Source organism: Hypanus sabinus, chromosome 10 (genome assembly GCF_030144855.1).
Source record: "Hypanus sabinus isolate sHypSab1 chromosome 10, sHypSab1.hap1, whole genome shotgun sequence".
NCBI lineage: Eukaryota > Metazoa > Chordata > Chondrichthyes > Myliobatiformes > Dasyatidae > Hypanus > Hypanus sabinus.
The window spans coordinates 125,889,252-125,907,603 of NC_082715.1; the positions used below are offsets into that span (position 1 = coordinate 125,889,252).

General features: G+C 44.9%; 1 protein-coding gene across 7 annotated transcripts in view; it reads right to left on the minus strand.

Annotated features, from left to right (window-relative positions):
- acoxl (acyl-CoA oxidase-like) overlaps positions 1–18,352 on the minus strand; it is a 358,948-nt gene that overhangs the window by 326,105 nt on the left and 14,491 nt on the right. For all 7 annotated transcript variants that reach the window (XM_059982889.1, XM_059982890.1, XM_059982887.1 and 4 more), the window contains exons 3-7: positions 17,966–18,049; positions 15,195–15,281; positions 11,847–11,945; positions 7,205–7,319; positions 383–469 (exon numbers count right to left, since the gene is read on the minus strand). In XM_059982889.1, coding sequence (XP_059838872.1) covers positions 383–469; positions 7,205–7,319; positions 11,847–11,945; positions 15,195–15,281; positions 17,966–18,049 — 472 coding nt within the window. The remainder of the gene's footprint in view (positions 1–382; positions 470–7,204; positions 7,320–11,846; positions 11,946–15,194; positions 15,282–17,965; positions 18,050–18,352) is intronic.

The following is an 18,352-nucleotide window of genomic DNA, read 5'->3' on the forward strand; positions in this document are numbered from 1 at the left end:
GCTGCTCCAGGTTCCAGCATCTGCAGTCTCTAGACCAGTGGTTCCCAAGCTGGGTCCGTGGACCCCTTGCCTAATGGTATTGGTCAATGGCATTGGAGAGGTTGGGAACCCCTGCTCTAGTGTCTCCAGGGGAACCAGGATAACTAGATTATGACAGATAAAATGAACAATGGAAAATGTTTTTAAATTTTCTCATCAATAACTGTCATAATTCTCTAGTTATGTTTCTCTCCATTACAGATGCTGCCTGACCTGCTGAGTATTTCTAGCATTTTAAAATTCAGAAAGAGCCATTGGCCGCTGACAGAAAATTAATCGTCATTGCATTGAGCCAAGACCTGCTGCAAAAAAAAAAGGAAGAAACTATCTTCAGCCCACTCACCTTCCTTGTGCATCATGTCAATGACGGTGACTCCTGGATACATATTGCCTGCATGATCTCGAATGGGTACAATAAAACAGTGAGGCCCTGATAAACAAAAATATGTATTAATCAGACATCTTGTAAAGCAAACCTTCATTTATTTTTACAGAATTTTAATTTAGGGAACATAGTAAAAATAATCAAAACACCAATATCATTCCTTCACTAATTACAGCTGTTTTTCAACTTTTCTTTGTCACCCAAGCTCCTGCAGGTACACGGTAATTGCATTTATTGAGCAGCGGAGGGAGCTGCAAACAAGCTTTACAGCTAGAAGCAAGTCATAAACACGAGAAGATCTGCAGATAACAAAGTACACTGCAGTTGCTGTGGTCAAATCAAGACGTACAAAAAGGCTGGATGAACTCAGCAGGTCGGGCAGCATCCGTTGAAAGGAGCAGTCAATGTTTTGGGCCGAGACCCTTCATTAGGACAACCTGACAAAGGGTCTCAGCCAGAAACATTGACTGCTCCTTTTGAACGGATGCTGCCCAACCTGCTGAGTTCATCCAGCCTTTTTGTACGTCTAAAATCTGCAGATGCTGGAAATCCAAGCAAAAAAAAACACACACACACAAACAAACAAACAATGCTGGAGGAACTCAGCAGGCCAGGCAGTATCTACGGAAAAAGAGTACAGAAGATTCCTGATGAAAGGTCTCCGCCTGATAGGTCAACTGTACTCTTTTCCATGCAGCCTGACCTGCTGAGTTCCTCCAGCATTGTGTGTGTGTGTGTGTGTGTGTGTGTGTGTGTGTGTGTGTGTGTGTGTGTGTGTGTGTGTGTGTGTGTGTGTGTGTGTGTGTGTGTGTGTGTGTGTGTGTGTGTGTGTGTGTGTGTGTGTGTGTGTGTGTGAGAGAGAGAGAGAGAGAGAACTAGAAGTAAGCATTTATCCTCACTAAGAATGAGAAATATTTGTGCACAATACAAATATTTTTAAATTATACTTATCTATATAATAGTTAGCTACGTCGATATTTACAATTGTGATAATCCTTTGTATGTGTGGCAACTACATCAAATGTTAAATGGAACAGAAGTGGTATGTGGGGAGCAATATTTTCTGACTAACCACAGCTGCGGAACAAGGAAAAGAATTCGCCTGAATGGAAGTCTCAAGTGATAGCAGGCACTTCTGAAAGAGGGTCTGAAGCCTGGAATCATTTCTGGGACAGGTCACCCAAAACGGAGGAAGCGAGGGATGTCGTGATAAAGGTATACAGAGGGGAAAATAGAAAGTTTTTTTTAAGAAGAGGAGAGAGCTGGAAGGTTTAAGGGATCTGAGAGGGAAATCTTTTACACAGCGAGAGTGGCTGGAATCTGGAATGCGGTGCCTGAGGAAGTGCTGGAGGCAGGTGAGTCAAAACGTGCATTGGCACATTAAGGGATAAGTACGATGGAAAGCTTGCTGCAGCTAAATCACTGACAACATAGGTTCAGACAACATATCAACATTCTGTGCTGGGTCACGTGGCATGGGCGACCATGGTCTTTCTCTGAAGCATGATTGTTCTCGGCAAAATTTTCTACAGAAGTGGTTTCCCACCGCCTTCTTCTGGGTAATGTCTGGACGGGTGACCCCACCCATTACCAATACTCTTCAGAGATTTTCTGCCAGGCATCAGTGGTCACATAACCAGGACTTGCGATATGCACCGACTGCTCATAAGACCATTCTCCATCTCCTCCATTGGCTTCACGTGACCCTGATCAGGGGTGGGGGGAGGTGGGGGGTAAGGAGGTACTACACCTTGCCCAAGGGTGACCGGCAGGCCAGCGGAGGCACAGAGTGCCTTACACCTCCTTTGGTGGAGACACATCTCCAACCCATTCAGACAACCTGATCAGACAACATTCACAATATAAATTATACAGGGAAACAGGGAAGAGAAAAATTGTGCAAAACACGATATTAGTGCAAAAATAATCACAACAGGACATTCAGAAGCACCTAGACATGCACTTACACTACCAAGACATAGAAATCGTTGGACCAGATGAATGTAAGCAAGATTAACATAGATGGGTTCAAAGGTCAGCTAATACACAGTAGGCTGAAGAGTCCGTTTCTATACTGGATGTCTCTGTGAATCTACGACACTAAATTCATAGGTAACGTCCAGCTGCAATAGGGAGACGGTGGTAATGTGATTTCTATCACAGAATAAATGGAAGCCTCAGCCAAACGTATCCTTTGCTTTGAGGTCACACACACGCACACGCACGTGGGATTAAAGAACTCACTCAAAAGATACATTAAAAAGTCCTAATGTGCAAGATTTAGACTGGATTGCAGTACAACCTTTCCTCCTGGGGATTGCCTTTAACTAGAGGAAGGAAGTTGCAGTAATTAAATAAAACGAACAATTGCTATTTCTGAGTCAGAAACTGAAGATTGCTCACAGTCATACTTACAAGGCCCTGGTTTAAAAATATTTCATAATAGGCTCCCAATAATCAGGTGATGCTATCTTGACTCCAAAATACAAAGTTGGATAAACAATTTTAAATACGATTAAAAGTTAAAATGCCCCTTTATTGCTCAGGAAGGGGGATGTACTTCACAAGTGCCAATATACAAGTGACTCACACAAAATGCTGGAGGAACTCAGCAAGTGAGGCGGCACCAATGAAGGGGGAAAAAGGATTGCCAGCATCCTGTTCCAGTGTGCAAGTGTCTGGGTTTTCAGTTTGATTGATCCAATACAACCAGCGGCCCATCACCAGTCATCTGAATGGCAGAGCAGGCACCAGGGACAAAAGGCCTATTCAATACTGTTGGCCAGACCAGTCAAGGACTTGCTATCTGCTTTCCTGAAGGATGCAGTAATGAAAAGCTGTTTTAGAGAAAAGCTACTTGACCAAGAAAGGAGAATTAAAATGAACTGCTAGTATGCAAGTACTTAATTCAAATTGTTCATTGTGGTTAGAGTAGCTTTGACAGCAGGACATACAATTTTGTCAGTTTAATAGTAATCAATCATGGACAAATATTACCAATCAAACAACACACACACAGAATGCTGGTGGAACACAGCCAGCCAGGCAGCATCTATAAGGAGAAGCACTGTCGACGTTTTGGGCCAAGATCCTTCGTCAGGACTAACCGAAAGGAGAGATAGTAAGAGATTTGAAAGTAGTGGGGGGAGGAGGAATGCGAAATGATAGGAGAAGACCGGAGGGGGTGGGATGAAGCTAAGAGCTGGAAAGGTGATTGGCGAAAGTGATACAGAGCTGGAGAAGGGAAAGGATCATGGGACGAGAGGCCTCGGGAGAAAGAAAGACGGGGGGAGCACCAGAGGGAGACGGAGAACAGGCAGAGTGATGGGCAGAGAGAGAGAGAAAAAAACAACTAAATATGTCAGGGATGGGGTAAGAAGTGGAGGAGGGGCATTAATGGAAGTTAGAGAATTCAATGTTCATGCCATCAGGTTGGAGGTTACCCAGCCGGTATATAAGGTGTTGTTCCTCCAACCTGAGTGTGGCTTCATCTTGACAGTAGAGGAGGCCATGGATAGACATATCAGAGTGGGAATGGGACGTGGAATTAAAATGTGTGGCCACTGGGAGATCCTGCTTTCTGTTCAGCGAAACAGTCTCCCAGTCTGCGTCGGATCTTACCAATATATAAAAGGCCACACCGGGAGCACCAGATGCAGTATACCACACCAGCCGACTCGCAGGTGAAGTGTCGCCTCATATGGAAGGACTGTCTGAGGCTCTGAATGGTGGTGAGGAGGGAAGAGTAAGGGCAGGTGTAGCACTTGTTTCGCTTACAAGGATAAGTGCCAGGAGGGAAATCGGTGGGAGGGATGGGGGGGACAAGTGGACAAGGGAGCGATCCCTGCAGAAAGCAGAAGCGGGGTGGGGGGGAGGGAAAGATGTGCTTGGTAGTGGGATCCCATTGGAGGTGGCGGAAGTTACGGAGAATTATACGTTGGACCTGGAGACTGGTGGGGTGGTAGGTAAGGACAAGGGGAACCCTATCCTGAGTGGGGTGACGGGCGGATGGGGTGAGGGCAAATGTGCTGGAAATGAGAGAGAAGTGTTTGAGAGCAGAGTTGATGGTGGAAGAAGGAAAGCCTCTTTGTTTAAAAAAGGAAGACATCTCCTTCGTCCTGGAATGAAAAGCCTCATCCTGAGAGCAGATGTGGCGGAGACAGAGGAATTGTGAGAAGGGGATAGCCTTTTTGCAAGAGACAGAGTGGAAAGAGGAATAGTCCAGGTAGCTGTGAGAGTCTGTAGGCTTATAGTAGATATCAGTAGATAGGCCATCTCCAGAGATGGAGACAGAAAGATCAAGAAAGGAGAGGGAGGTGTCGGAAATGGACCAGGTAAATTTGAGGGCAGGGTGAAAGTTGGAGGCAAAGTTAATGAAGTTGACGAGCTCAGCATGCGTGCAGGAGGCAGCGCCAATGCAGTCGTCGATGTAGCGAAGGAAAAGAAGGGGACGGATACCCGTATAGACTTGGAACATAGACTGTTCCACAAAGCTAACAAAAAGGCAGGCATAACTGGGACCCATGCGGGTGCCCATGGCTACACCCTTGGTTTGGAGGAAGTGGGAGGGGCCAAAGGAGAAATTAATGACAGTAAGAATAATTCCGCTAGACGGAGGAGAGTGGTGGTAGAGGGGAATTGGTTAGGTTTGGAATCCAAAAAGAAGCGAAGAGCTTTGAGACCATCCAGGTGGGGGGTGGAGGTATATAGGGGCTGGATGTCCATGGTGAAAATAAGGCAGTGGGGGCCAGGGAACTTAAAATCATTGAAAAGATTCAAAGAGTGAGAAGTGTCATGAACATAGGTGGGAAGAGATTGAACAAGGGGGGATAAGACAGTGTCAAGGTATGCAGAAATGAGTTCAGTGGGGCAGGAGCAAGCTGAGACAATAGGTCTACCTGGACAGGCAGGTTTGTGGATCTTGGGTAGGAGGTAGAAACGAGAAGTGCGGGGTGTGGGAACTATGAGGTTGGTGGCAGTGGATGGGAGATCCCCCGAGCTGATAAGGTTGGTGATGGTATAGGAGACAGTGGCCTGATGCTCCTTAGTGGGGTCATGATCAAGGGGTAAATAGGAGGTATCAGAGAGTTGTCGCTGTGCTTTGGCCAAGTAGAGCTCAGTACGCCAGACAACAACAGCTCCCCCCTTATCAGCAGGTTTTATAGTGAGGTTGGGATTGGTGCGGAGGGAGCGGAGAGCAGAGTGTTCGTAAAGAGTTAGGTTGGAATTGGAACAGGGTGTGGTGAAGTCAAGACGGTTGATGTCCCGTTAGCAATTAGCAATAAAGAGTTCCAGAGCAGGCAGAAGACCAGAGTGGGGTGTCCATGAAGAGGAGGAGGGTTGAAGACGGGAGGAGGGGTCATCGCTGGGGGTAGGAGAGTCCTTGTCAAAGAAGTAAGCTTGGAGACGGAGCCGGCGGAAGAAGAGTTCAGCGTCATGGCGTACGCGGAACTTGCTGAGGTGTGGGCGAAGGGGGACAAAGGTGAGGCCCTTACTGAGGACAGAGCTCTCTGCCTCAGAGTTGTAGGTCGGAAGGAATGGTAAAGACCTAGCACAGATGAGAGATGGGATCAGAGGGGGGAGGGAGGCTGGTAGTGTGTGGAGAGGGGAGGGTTGGAGTGAGAGGAAGATGGAGCCTGAGGACCCAGGAGCTGACGACGGGATCTGAGGGAGAGGGGATTACAGATGGGGGAAGGGGAGATGGGAATCTCAATCACAGCATGTGAAGACCCGGCCTGGAGTTCAAGGCTGAAGCCGCAGTCGGTGGTTGCGCAATCGCTTTGAAGCTGTCCATGGTCATTGGAACAGGCGGTGATGGCGCTGGAGTCCGGGTTTTCAATATACCCTGGGTTGCTGGGGCAGCCGAGATCAATGGCTGGGCCCGGGGCCGTGATACGAAGTCCATGCTCTGGGGTCTGCAGATGGAAGATCTTGCAATCCTTGTAGGACGTGATAAAGTCAAAGAAAGGGCGATTGCACGCATGGATCCGACGGAGGATGAAATAACGAACAGGTCCATTGCAAACGGAGAAAAAGGTGTCCCAGAGGCGTGGAAGGGATTGTGATAGAGATGCCAGGTACCTTCTCATGGTGGAGAGTGTCACCCTCAGAGCTCGACGGGAGAAACAACGGGCGGCAGAGTCATTTAAATATGAGTAACTGGGATCCTCAGAAGGTCCAATTTGAGAAGCTCGAAAATGGATCCTGAAGCCAACTGGAGTCAGTTGGCGGCAGAGACACGTTCCAAGGAAGGATATATGGCTGTAATAGCGGGTCTGGGTCAAAATATGATCGAAAAGTTGAAGGGCCGATGGAATTATGGCTGTAAATCAAAACTTGCTTGGCAATGTGGCAGAGACCACAGGATAAGGAAGTGGAAAGTACTCAGAAAAGTCAACTAATATCAGCTCCCATGATGATAATTTTGAACAATTTAAGATGGGATTAAAAATAGGACACTAGAGTTCTGTGCTAAATCCAAAACTACGAAAACTACGAGCAAGTGTGCAGTCCCACTGGACATAGTATAAAGATGCTGCAGTCATAGAACTGTTTCTAATCATCCATCATAGGTATCCTTGTAGGTTTCTGACTCTGTTAACGAAAGGCCAGGCAACAGGAACTGATTCACAACCTTGTCACTTTCCCACCACACGCGCTGACAACTGACGGTGAAATAAACTCTATGTACTAAACACGAAAATCTAATTAGTCATCAGTTTGTTTGTTTTTTTCACCATTACAAAGTAGATGTGATACAGAAACAAGATTTTCACAAACCTAGCAGTTCTTCGTTGACAATCAGCTGTGCAAATACAGCAGCATAGTTCCCCTTCATTGCATTCCCAATGTACATCTTTTCTGCATCTTCACACGGTGTGTGAATAATAAATTCCTGGAAGGTGCAAGAAATTTTTATTATATTACTATTTTCCACCTCTTTTGCTGATTTCACAGTTTTCTTTTATTTTAAAAAAAAGTGTGTGGTTACACTCTGCCATCTTATTAATCTGGCTGTCATTTACATATTGGCATCATCCAAAAGACACTCTAACCATGGACACATACACTGACGTCCTTCAGGAATCACTGGACAGGGATCAAGGGTGGGAGTACCAGCCAAGGCAGACACTTAAGTGTAACACCATCACTCCCATTCCTGCCAAAGCTCAAGACTGCAGGAAGCACTTGCTCAGTTTTTCATGAATTAATTCACTGGGGCACATTGAGCACTTCACAACAACAGGCAAATTGCTGTTGTATATTAGAACATAGAACAGCGCAGGAACAGACCCTTCTGCCCATAATGTCCCTACTGACCACAATACCAAATTAAATTGCACATCTGCCCGTACATGGGACTTTTCTCCCCCCCACTGGAGTGTAATTGATAAATTGGTTTATTATTGGTCACAGGTATCAAAGCAATGAGAAAAGCTTTCTTTTGCATTCCATTTGTTCTTTAAAGGAGCACAAAAATACAGTGTATGAGACATAGATAGGGTGAATGTGCAGAGCTCCCCCTCCCCCCAACCAAGAACATAAGAACCAGGAGCAGGAGTAGCACATTTGGCCCATCGAGCCTGCTCCACCATTCAATAAGATCATGGCTGATCTGGCCATCTCCAGCTACCTGCCTTTTCCCCATATCCCTTAATTCCCCTACTATTCCCCATATTGGTCTTAAATATATTTACTGAGGTAGCCTCCACTGCCTCATTGGGCAGTGAATCCCACAGATTCACCACTCATTGGGAAAAAGCAGTCCCTCTTCGTCTCCATCCCAAACCTACTGAACTACAAGGGTGTCATTTTAAGATGAGCGGGGAGAGATTTAATAGGAACCTTGAGCGGCAACATTTTCACCCAGAGGCTGGTCAGCTCGTCAAGTAAGCTACCTGGGAAAGTGTGGTTGAGACAGGCACTCTATCAACATTTAAAACCGGAATCGGGTTTAATATCACCAGCATATGTCGTGAAATCTGTTGGCTTTGCGGCAGCGGTACAATGCGTATCGCAATGTAATAAGGAAAAAGACTGAATTACAGTAAGAATATATAATTTTTAGTTAATAGTGCAAAAACCGAAATAAAAAAAGTAGTGAGGTAGTGTTCATGGGTTCAATGTCCATTCAGAAAATGAATGGTAGAGGGGAAGAAGCTGTTCCTGAATCGCTGAGTGTGTGCCTTCTGGCTTCTGTACCTCTTTCCTGATGGTAAGAGAAGAGGAGAGGGCATGTAGGAGAGGGTGATGGAGGCCTTAATGATGGATGCCATCATTTTGAGGCATTGGTCCATGAAGATGTCCTGGACACTACAGAGGCTAGGCCCATGATGTTTATAATTCTCTACAGCTTACTTCAATCCTGTGCAGTAGGCAGCACTGCCCACTCATACCAGATATGATGCAGCCAGTAAGTATGCTCGCCACAGTACACCTGTAGAAATTAGCGAATGTTCTTGGTGACATACCGAATCTCTTCAAACTCCTGATGAAATATATCCGCTGTTGTGCCTTCTTTGCAGCTGCATTGATGTGTTAGATCCTCAAGAGTTATTAACACCCAGGAACTTGAAATTGCCCACTCTTTCCACTTCTGATCCCTCTATCAGGACTGGTGTGTGTTCCTTTGTCTTACCCTTTCTGAAGGCCACAATCATTCTTGGATCTTACTGACATTGAGTGCAAGGTCGTTGCTGCAACGCCACTCAACCAGCTGGTATAGCTCTCTCCTGTCTGCCCTCTCGTCACCATGTGAAATTCTGCTGACAATGGTTGTCAGCAAATTTATAGGTGGCATTTGAACTGGTGCTTAGCCACACAGACATGGGTGTATACAGAGTAGAAGAGTGGGCTAAGCACACATCCCTGAGGTGAGCCATTGTTGATTGTCAGCAAGGTGGAGATGGTCTTTCCAATCCACACAGATTATGGTCTTGCTGATGGGAAGTCAAGGATCCAGCTGCAGAGGGAGGTACAAGGGCCCAGGTTCTGGGGCTTTTCAATCAGAACTGTAGGAGCCATTGTGTTAAAAGCAGGGCTGTAGTCGATAAACAGCAACCTCTCACAAGGTATATGTATTGTCCAGGTGATCCAAGGCTGCATGGAGAACCAAAGAGATCACGTCCGCCATAGGCATAGAAGGTACTTAGGCAGGTACGTGGAGAGAAAAGGTTTAAAGTTTAAACCTTTTAAACTTTAGAAGGATTTGGGCCAAATGTGCGCCAATAGGACTAGCATAGACAGAAATCTTGGTCAGCATGGACCAAATGGGCCGAAGTGCCTTTTACTGTCCTGCATTGCTTTATAGTCTTTATCCCTCATATGGCCACAAAATAAAGTTATTGAGACATTTGAATTTTCTCCTCAGTAAGCAGAGAGCATGGCCACTCAGGTCATGCTCCCTTCTCACTGAGAGATGGTACAGGAGCCTCGGGACTCTCACCACCAGGTCCAGGAACAGTTATTACCCCTCAACCATCAGGCTCTTAAACCAGAGGGGACAACTTCACTTGCCTCGTCACTGAAATGTTCCCACAACTCATGGACTCACTTTCATAGACTCTTCATCTCATGCTCCGATATCTATTGCTTATTTATGTGTTATTACTTCTACTTTTTTCTTTTGTATTTGCACAGCTTGTTGTCTCCTGCACACCGGCTGTCTGTCCTGTTGGGAGTGGTCTTTCACTGATTCTATTGCGTTTCTTAGATTTACTGAGTATGCCTGCAAGAAAATGAATCTCAAGAGTTGTACATGGTGGTATGCATGTATTTGGTTAATAACTTTACTTTGAACTTCTAAACACAGTATTTTCAACAAGCCTGTCATTTTCTCGAAATGACAGCCAATGACTTCAGTAAATCTGCAACCACAGGACGAAACCACTCTGCCGCCACCGTTGCAAACTGATGACTTGTTCCTCTTCCCCAAGTGAGCCTAGACATTACTTCAACCTAGAGAGGCAATCAGTTCCGTGGGTATGACTTGGTTCAGACAAAAGTGAAAAATTATAGAGCCAAGTGGTTTTGGTCATTCCTTTAAGAAACTTTCATACTTCCAGATGATTTTGCATGATAGCTGATGCACCCGTTTAATGTTTCAAAGCAGTTACGTTACAGTCAAACCCTGCTATGTGATCATGCAAGGCAGCATAGTGGCGAACACTTTGCTATTACCTCTAGGGGTGTCGGAGTTCGGAGCTCCATCTTGGTGTCCTCAGTAAGGAGTTTGTACATCCTCCCTGCGGAGAAATTGGGTTTTCTCCAAGTGCTCTAGTTCCCCCCCACCAGTCCAAAGACGTACTGATTAGTAAGTTAATTGATCTTTGTAAATTGTTCCATGATTAAGCTAAGGTTAAACTCAGGGTTGCTGGGCCGTGCAGCTCAAAGGGCCTATCCTGCACGTTATCTCTAAATATAAAAATTACAAAAATTAAATATATTTCTCAGATGTTGCACTAACATAACTTTAATTGCTTTTTTAGAAGATTTCCAGTGAGTGAAGTAATTGAAAAGGGCGTGTAGGAATAGAGCCCCCACTGAATGAAGGGAGCAAGAGCACTGGGGCTCTTGAGATTGGAAACATTAACTGGTGAGCCAGACGCTGATCTATTAAAATAACTGAATGGTCAGATGGTGGAGTTTCAGTGTAATTAGTTGTTAGGTGAGAGACTGACTGATAATGCCAGGGCTGCATCCTTTATAGGACGGTTCGCTCTGCTGGTCAGAGCGTACTGTTAATAACGCCAAGGTCATGGCTTGATCCTCGTACTGTCCAAGCATTTCCTTCAGCCGCTGCTCTCAGGCAAGCACAACTCCACCGACCGACTGCAGGCAGGGGTCTGCAGATGCCTTTGTAGAAAGTATATCCACCTTCTTTCCCTGCTATCCTCCACCCACACAATCAACAAGGGCAAGGGCTTGAGATTGTGGGTGGGGTGGCGGAGAACCCTGGGCTTGACACAGATGGACTTAGTATCAGGGCAAAGGTGGCTGGCAGCAAGTTACAGTTAATAAAAAACTGAAGCCACTGGACTGCCAAGTGGATAAACGTGGCATCAGAACTGCCAAATCTCAGAAGCTAAGCAGGTTCAGGCCTGGCTGGGACTTGCATGGGAGACCAGCAAGTTCCATAGACTTTAGAGCCACTCTCCCTTGCCCTTTCTGGCACATAAGGCCCACACTCACACATCCCGCCCAACAAATCAGCTAGCTTTTATACACTCCTTAAGACATAGGAGCAGAAGTAGGCCATTCGGCCCATCGAGTCTGCTCCACCATTCAAGATCATGGGCTGATCTCACTCAATCCTTCACCGATTTATAAGTACTGTTCATCAGTGTGCACCTCTGAGAGAGAATTGCAGGTACGCTAGTTTCCTATATAGAAAAAAAGGTCCACATGTCATTCAGTTGCTTACCTGGGATACAGAGTCGTACGTTGCTCGAGTCTGGATGCCTCTCACGTTACTGCCATGACCACGTTCAGTCATCGCAAACATTCCGGTGAACTTTAAGTCCTGAGGTGATTGAGGGGAACAGTCATGAATAAAAGGCAGTTGACTTCTCTCCAAACCTTTCCTTGCCTGGTTATGTAACCCATGGTCCAACAGAGGAAAACATTGTGGCAGGGGTTCCCAGTCTGTTGCAATAGCTGATCATAAATTTTCATTCCCTCTCAACTTTGCCCCTCCACATTTCCAGGTACCCCTCCCAGCAAACTCTACCATTTACCACAGATCATTCCTGACTACCACAGAACCAGCAGCAATGATACAGCTGCTGACCACTCATACTTTAACCTTCAGGAATGGAACTAACTTGGACTTTTTTCTGCGGAGTCACTGGATAAACACTGCCTATTTTAAGCAGTTTGCACTGGTGCTTCAGCCACTTCCTCACTGGAATGCCAAACTAGCTTATCTTCGCCCCTTGGCAACACAGAGAGTTCACCATAGGGGAGGACTTCTCCACTACTTAAGCATTTTGTTTCTTTGCTCATGTGAACTAAAAGAGCAAAGAAGAAAACTCAAAAAGTTATAAAACAGTGACTCACATCAGGGGAGCGACAGGAAAATGAGACTCAGGGTTGTATATGGTGACTCATATGTTCTTTGATAATGAATCTATTTTGAACTTTGAAGAAACTGCAGATAGCACCGGAGTGCGGCAACTTGTTGCAAGCTGCTCCCTGGAGATCTACTCATTTCTTCCATTACTTGCAAGATGCCGGGTAATTTGGAACAACAAACCATCTACTGGAGAAACTTTGTTCAGAGGTATCTGTGGGTGGTGGGGGAGGAATTGTTGATGTTACGCACGGGATCTCCACAGATGCTGCTCGGCCTGCTGAGTTCCTTCAGCAGTTTGTTTGGTGCAACAGGCAGTGCTGCTGTGCTCGTCCACCCTCTCCGCTTCAAGTACCGTCACCATCTTCGTTATCAGCTCTTCCATCTATTCCAGGACTCGATCCACACTCAATTCTGACCACCAGCACCAAACTCCTTCCCATCTGTTAGAATCCCACCCCCCCCCAACATCCTCCCCACCTTTCCAGGTCTAGGACTTCTCGCTAACCTGGCTACACCATCACCAACACCCTCCCACCCCTCAAACATCTACCTCAGGTCTCCAAAATGACCGTGACTCTGACAGAAATGCCTCTCCAAAACTTTTTTTTCTATTCTCAATCTGCTTCCTTTCTCCATCTTCCACACTCCACTTCCCCCAGTGTAACCCATAAGGATGACAGTAGAATAACTGGGAATTGCAGTACTCCTGGCCAACTGCTACTGCAAGACAGAAAAATCCATCACTTATTCCTGAACATTGATTAAATATCTTTAAAAATTTGATACAATAGCAAAAAACACAACATAGAACATAGAAATCTACAGCACAATACAGGCCCCTCTGCTCACAATGTTGCGCTGACCATGTAACCTACTCTGGAAACAGCCAAGAATTTCGCTACTGCATAGCCCTCTATTTTTCTAAACTCCATGTGCCTACCCTAGAGTCTCTTAAAAGACCCTATTGTGTTCGCCCCTACCATCATCACTGGCAGAGCATATTGGGCAAGGGTTAGAAATAAATAATCAGGGTCTCAAAACCCACTGAAATGCAAATCTTTCCTTCATCCTGTTTGTGAAACAAAGAAAAAGAAGTTTTCATTTCAATAGCACTTTACTCCCATAACACCGCGGAAAGTCCCAAGCACTTTACAGGCAATGGATTGCTTTCAAAGGCAGTTACTTTTGTACCGAACACTGTAGCCAATTTGTACATGTAACAACCTGGGAAAGGTTTCCCTGCTAATGTAATGGTTTCTCTGTAGCGCAATGTTTGGGTTATGACTAGAGATAACTGGGGGCTTTGGAACGTGCGCTGGCCAATGAGGGGAGATGTTGTTTCTTTCTTGTGGGCCCCGAGAGAAGGTTTTGGGTTTTTTGTTCAGTGGGAAGATGGAGAGAGAAATCGTCAGAACACAGAAGTCGTGGTCTACAGGACGGAGTGGACTTGGAATGAGATCGGGAGTCAATGCCCGGGGGAAAGAAATCAATGGAGAACTAACAGACGGGAAAACCGTTTCATGAGAATGGGCCCTTTTCCTTTTCTGTTTCTTTATTAACCCTATAGTCAAATTAAGAATTATAAAGCTCAATCATTTAATTGCATATTGGGTAATGTTTGTTATTTCATGGTACAGATTTGTAACGGGAAAACATCACTCAGCATCCTCACAAACAAGATTTCTCAAGTTTGACCGGGCTGGAGGCTATCTGCCCCTAGAGTAGGCAGATAGCCGAACCTCAGGTTTAGATACACAAAACAGCAAACTGCAGAATTATGACGATAATTATCAAAAATGGTCATCAATTTTCTCCTATAGTTCACTCTCCACTCCTATCAGGTTCCTTCCACTCCAGCTTTTTATCTTTCCAAACAACCTGGCTTCACCTATCACCTTCCTGTTATCCTCCTTCCCCGCCCCCTCCTGGCATCTTCCCTTTCATTTCCAGTCCTGAAGATGGGTCTCATCCCGAAATGTCGACTGTTTATCCATTTCCATACATGCTGCTTGAGCTGCTGAGTTCCTCCACCATTTTGCTTTGTATTTCCAGCATCTGCAGACTTTCTCGTGTTCATAATCAGATTTAACGTTAATCTGATAATAATGATGATCAAAAATGATCAATTGTTGTTTAGTTAATTGGAAAGGGGTACAGAAAAATGAGGAACAGATTCCCGTGGACTGAACTAGCAAAAGTGAATGTCACACCACTAAGCGATGCGCGATTTGTGGTGTGTTTGGATTTGTTTTCTCAGCCTCCTCACACAAAAGGAATGCACATCTGACTAGTTTCCAAGTTGAAGCAAATGACCTTAAAGTAGAGCAACTTGAGGAAGCAGCTGCCACAATATAATCAAGCTCCGTCAAGATCAGGAGCAGGACAACAAAAACCTCAGCACAACAATACCAAACCGGAAAATCAGTCAAAATTACAACGTAAAGTCCCTTCGATTCCTTCCCTTCGATTAAATGGATTTTAAAAACCGTCGCACAATTCTAGATCGGCAACAGACAACACACATTAGAAATGCAAGGCCACAAGTCAAATAAAGCACTTCATATACAAAATCTTTAAAATCTTTAAACACAGAACTATGTCAGTCTTGTAAGAAGACTTGATATATAGAAAGAACCCAGAAAGACTATTTCACAGTGAAATTGCACAGTATACAAGGGTAGATATGATGGTACGTACCATTAAAGGCAGAAGCCACTTTTCAATGTGTATCTGGCTGCCAAGATTGATAACTGCCCCACCAAACAACCAGCAGACCACACCCATCTACAGGTTAAGAGAGCAACAGAAATAAACTCAACATATTCTCAGCATAAGGCTCAACAATTAATATGTCAGTGCACATGAAATGGATAACAAGTCTGCAATGACTTCTACAGATACAGGATGACTAATTAAATGTCAGGCAACTAGAAGCTCAGGGTCACTCCTGCATATTGAAAGTAGGCGCTCTGTAGAACAACCATCCCATTGCATGTCCTGCATTCACTGTTCACCGCATCGTGGTTTCCTCCACATCGGAGAAATCAGGTGGTTGCTCTGTGCTCAGAGACCCCTCAGCTTCCAGTTGTCAGCCCTTGAATCCTTGTCTGCACCATTATAAACATCTATCACCACCCAACATGGCTCAGGGGGCAAACTTGGTGCCAATGCCTGGAACGATGCTTTCTGATTGCAGGCAAACCTTCCCAGCTATTGCTAGGGTGGATATCACACCCCCACTGACAGCTGGCAGAATACTGCCCTGCTCCCACCCGCTAACACTAAATCTGATGGACTGAGGTATTGAACCCAACATGTGCCAGACCTGACTGTTTAGACACAACATAACTAGCTCCAACCGGACCTAGCTGAGTTAGTTCCCATTGGGCTGGGATCAGTTAGCTCCAGTACTAAAGGCAGACCAATGAGGTTTGACTATAGCTAAGTCATAAATCTGTCAAAATGGTGTTAATTTTTTTGAATATCTAAATGGAAACATATACACTTCACAACACAAGCATCTTCACTTTAAAAATGCAATATATGTAAAATGTCCTGTGTATGTTACTCAAAATGGGTTTTTTGGTTTGTTAAGAGTAGGAATGCTTCTTTGTCTGATAAGTGTTCCTCTCGCAGTTGTTTTGCTTTATACTTGTTAATATGGTAATTGTATTCATTTGTTAACCAATGGGGAATGTTATTTTGTCTTGTGAGGCTGGGAACTTGGGGGAGGGGTTTTTCGCGGGCTTTTGGTAGAGAGCCGGGAGGACGACGCCGAGGAAGGTGGACGTGCACTGCACTGCTCGGAAGACCACCGGGCGTGGTCCTAGGTGCGAAGGCGTGGAGGTCAGAGGCAAGTGATGAGGGGTCGGATGGTCGATGGTTGAGCTCCAACGATGTGCACTAAACTGACTGAACTTTGATAAGTTGGCGCCTTTTTCTTTTTTTCCCTTGCATATATATTGTATTGCCTAATACTCTATTAATTTTAGTAAACTCTTTAAAGTGCATTTCATAACAGTATTGATTGTGGGTTTGATACTGTGGGCGGGCGCGAGGCATAAACTCGATTCTCACAGCACCTGCGTGTACGGGAGGTGGGGTTGGTGTGTGGCTGGATCTCCTTTTTCCCTAGACATATACCAGCCTGTTGGGCAAGTGTTACATATAAAACAAATTAATTTAAGCAAGCATCATTCTTAAACTGACATTAGAACTTTCACTCTAAGCCATAAAGAGTACACAGTTTGGACAACAAGGTTTATGTGAAATTCAAGCACTTGGTCACTAAGACTTCCAATAGGCCACCCTTCGTTGCCTCTCTGGGGAATCAGATTTGCGTCCCTGTGGTACCCTTCCCTTTCAATAGCAAACTTCTTCCCAACTTTATGGGACTGTTCATCACAGCCACCTCAGGATTGACAAACAAAACTCTGATTATATTTTTACATTTGCTCATTACACTTGGAAAATTACTCCCTGGCTCCCCTGAACCATCCTGTATCCTTTATCACTATTACTTTTAATCCCCTTCTGTCAACCCCAAGAATAGAAACACTTACTGCAATTTCCACACACTGGCTTTAAAGCTCAAAGACATTTCTACTGAGATAGAATTTAAAATATACAAAAACATAGAATTTTATCACATTGAAAAACTATTTGGTCATGCTGGTGATTAGGGTCCACATGATCCTTCACTTCTCAGCAGAAATGTCTATTTCTTGTACGCACATTATTTATTTGAAGTATTGCCAAAGGCACCATGTTCCACACCCGAACTATAATCTGGCTAATAAAGACTTCTGGTTCTTAGAGTCCAAGGTCAGCAGATGTAAAAGTATTTAGTACTACATTTTCCTCCCATCCTACCAAAAAATATATAGTCCTTGATCTAGGGAGAATTAGACTAAGCTAGACTAGCTAGACTAATCACTGGCTGAAATGCAAACACAGCAAAATGCGGTTTGTCTGTTTACTTATTTATTTATTGGGGTGCAGTGTGGAATAAGCCCTTCTGACCCTTCCAGCCACACAGCCCAGCAACCCCCGATTTAACCCTATCCTAATCACAGGGGCAATTAACTTGGAACATGGGAGGACACCAGAGCACCCTGAGGAAACCCACGCGGTCACGGGGAGAACGTACCGACTCCTTACAGGCAGCAGCGGGGATTGAACCCGGATCGTTGGTACTGTAAAGGGTTGTGCTCACCACTACGCTATCGTGCAGCCCTTAGATTAGAGAATGGAATCACACAGAGTATTCAGCAGGGATGGACCTCCTTCCATCTCTCCTCTTCTCACCCTATCAGCATAATCTTAAATTTATTTCTCTCATGTATTTATCCCGGTTTCCCTTGACTATAACTATGTAATTTGCCTGAGATAATCTACATTGTACTCTATGTTCCTGTTACATTGTAGAATCAACCCCTCAAGTTTGAGTAACACAACTTTTGTCTTACCTTCACGCCAGTTGTAAGGTCGGCTGTGGAAAGTACTTCTCCAATAGCCAAGCTTTTATTGATGCAGTTCTTTTTCTTTTCTATCTAAAAGAGCAGCCAATATGAGACATTACATTTACCTTATTAGAAGGAACAACCACTGAGTGAGCAACAAACACGAAATGCCGGAGGAACTCAGCAGGTCAGGCAGATTCTAAGGAAATGAATAAACAGTCGGCGTTTCAGGACAGCACCCTTCTTCAGGACTAAGAGGGAGGGGGAATATGCCAGAATAATGAGGTTGGGGGAGGGGAAGGAGGTTAGCTGGAAGATGATAGATGAAGACAGGCAGGTGGGTAAGTTCAAAGGTTGGAGAGAAAGGAATCTGAGAGGAGAGTAGTCAATAGG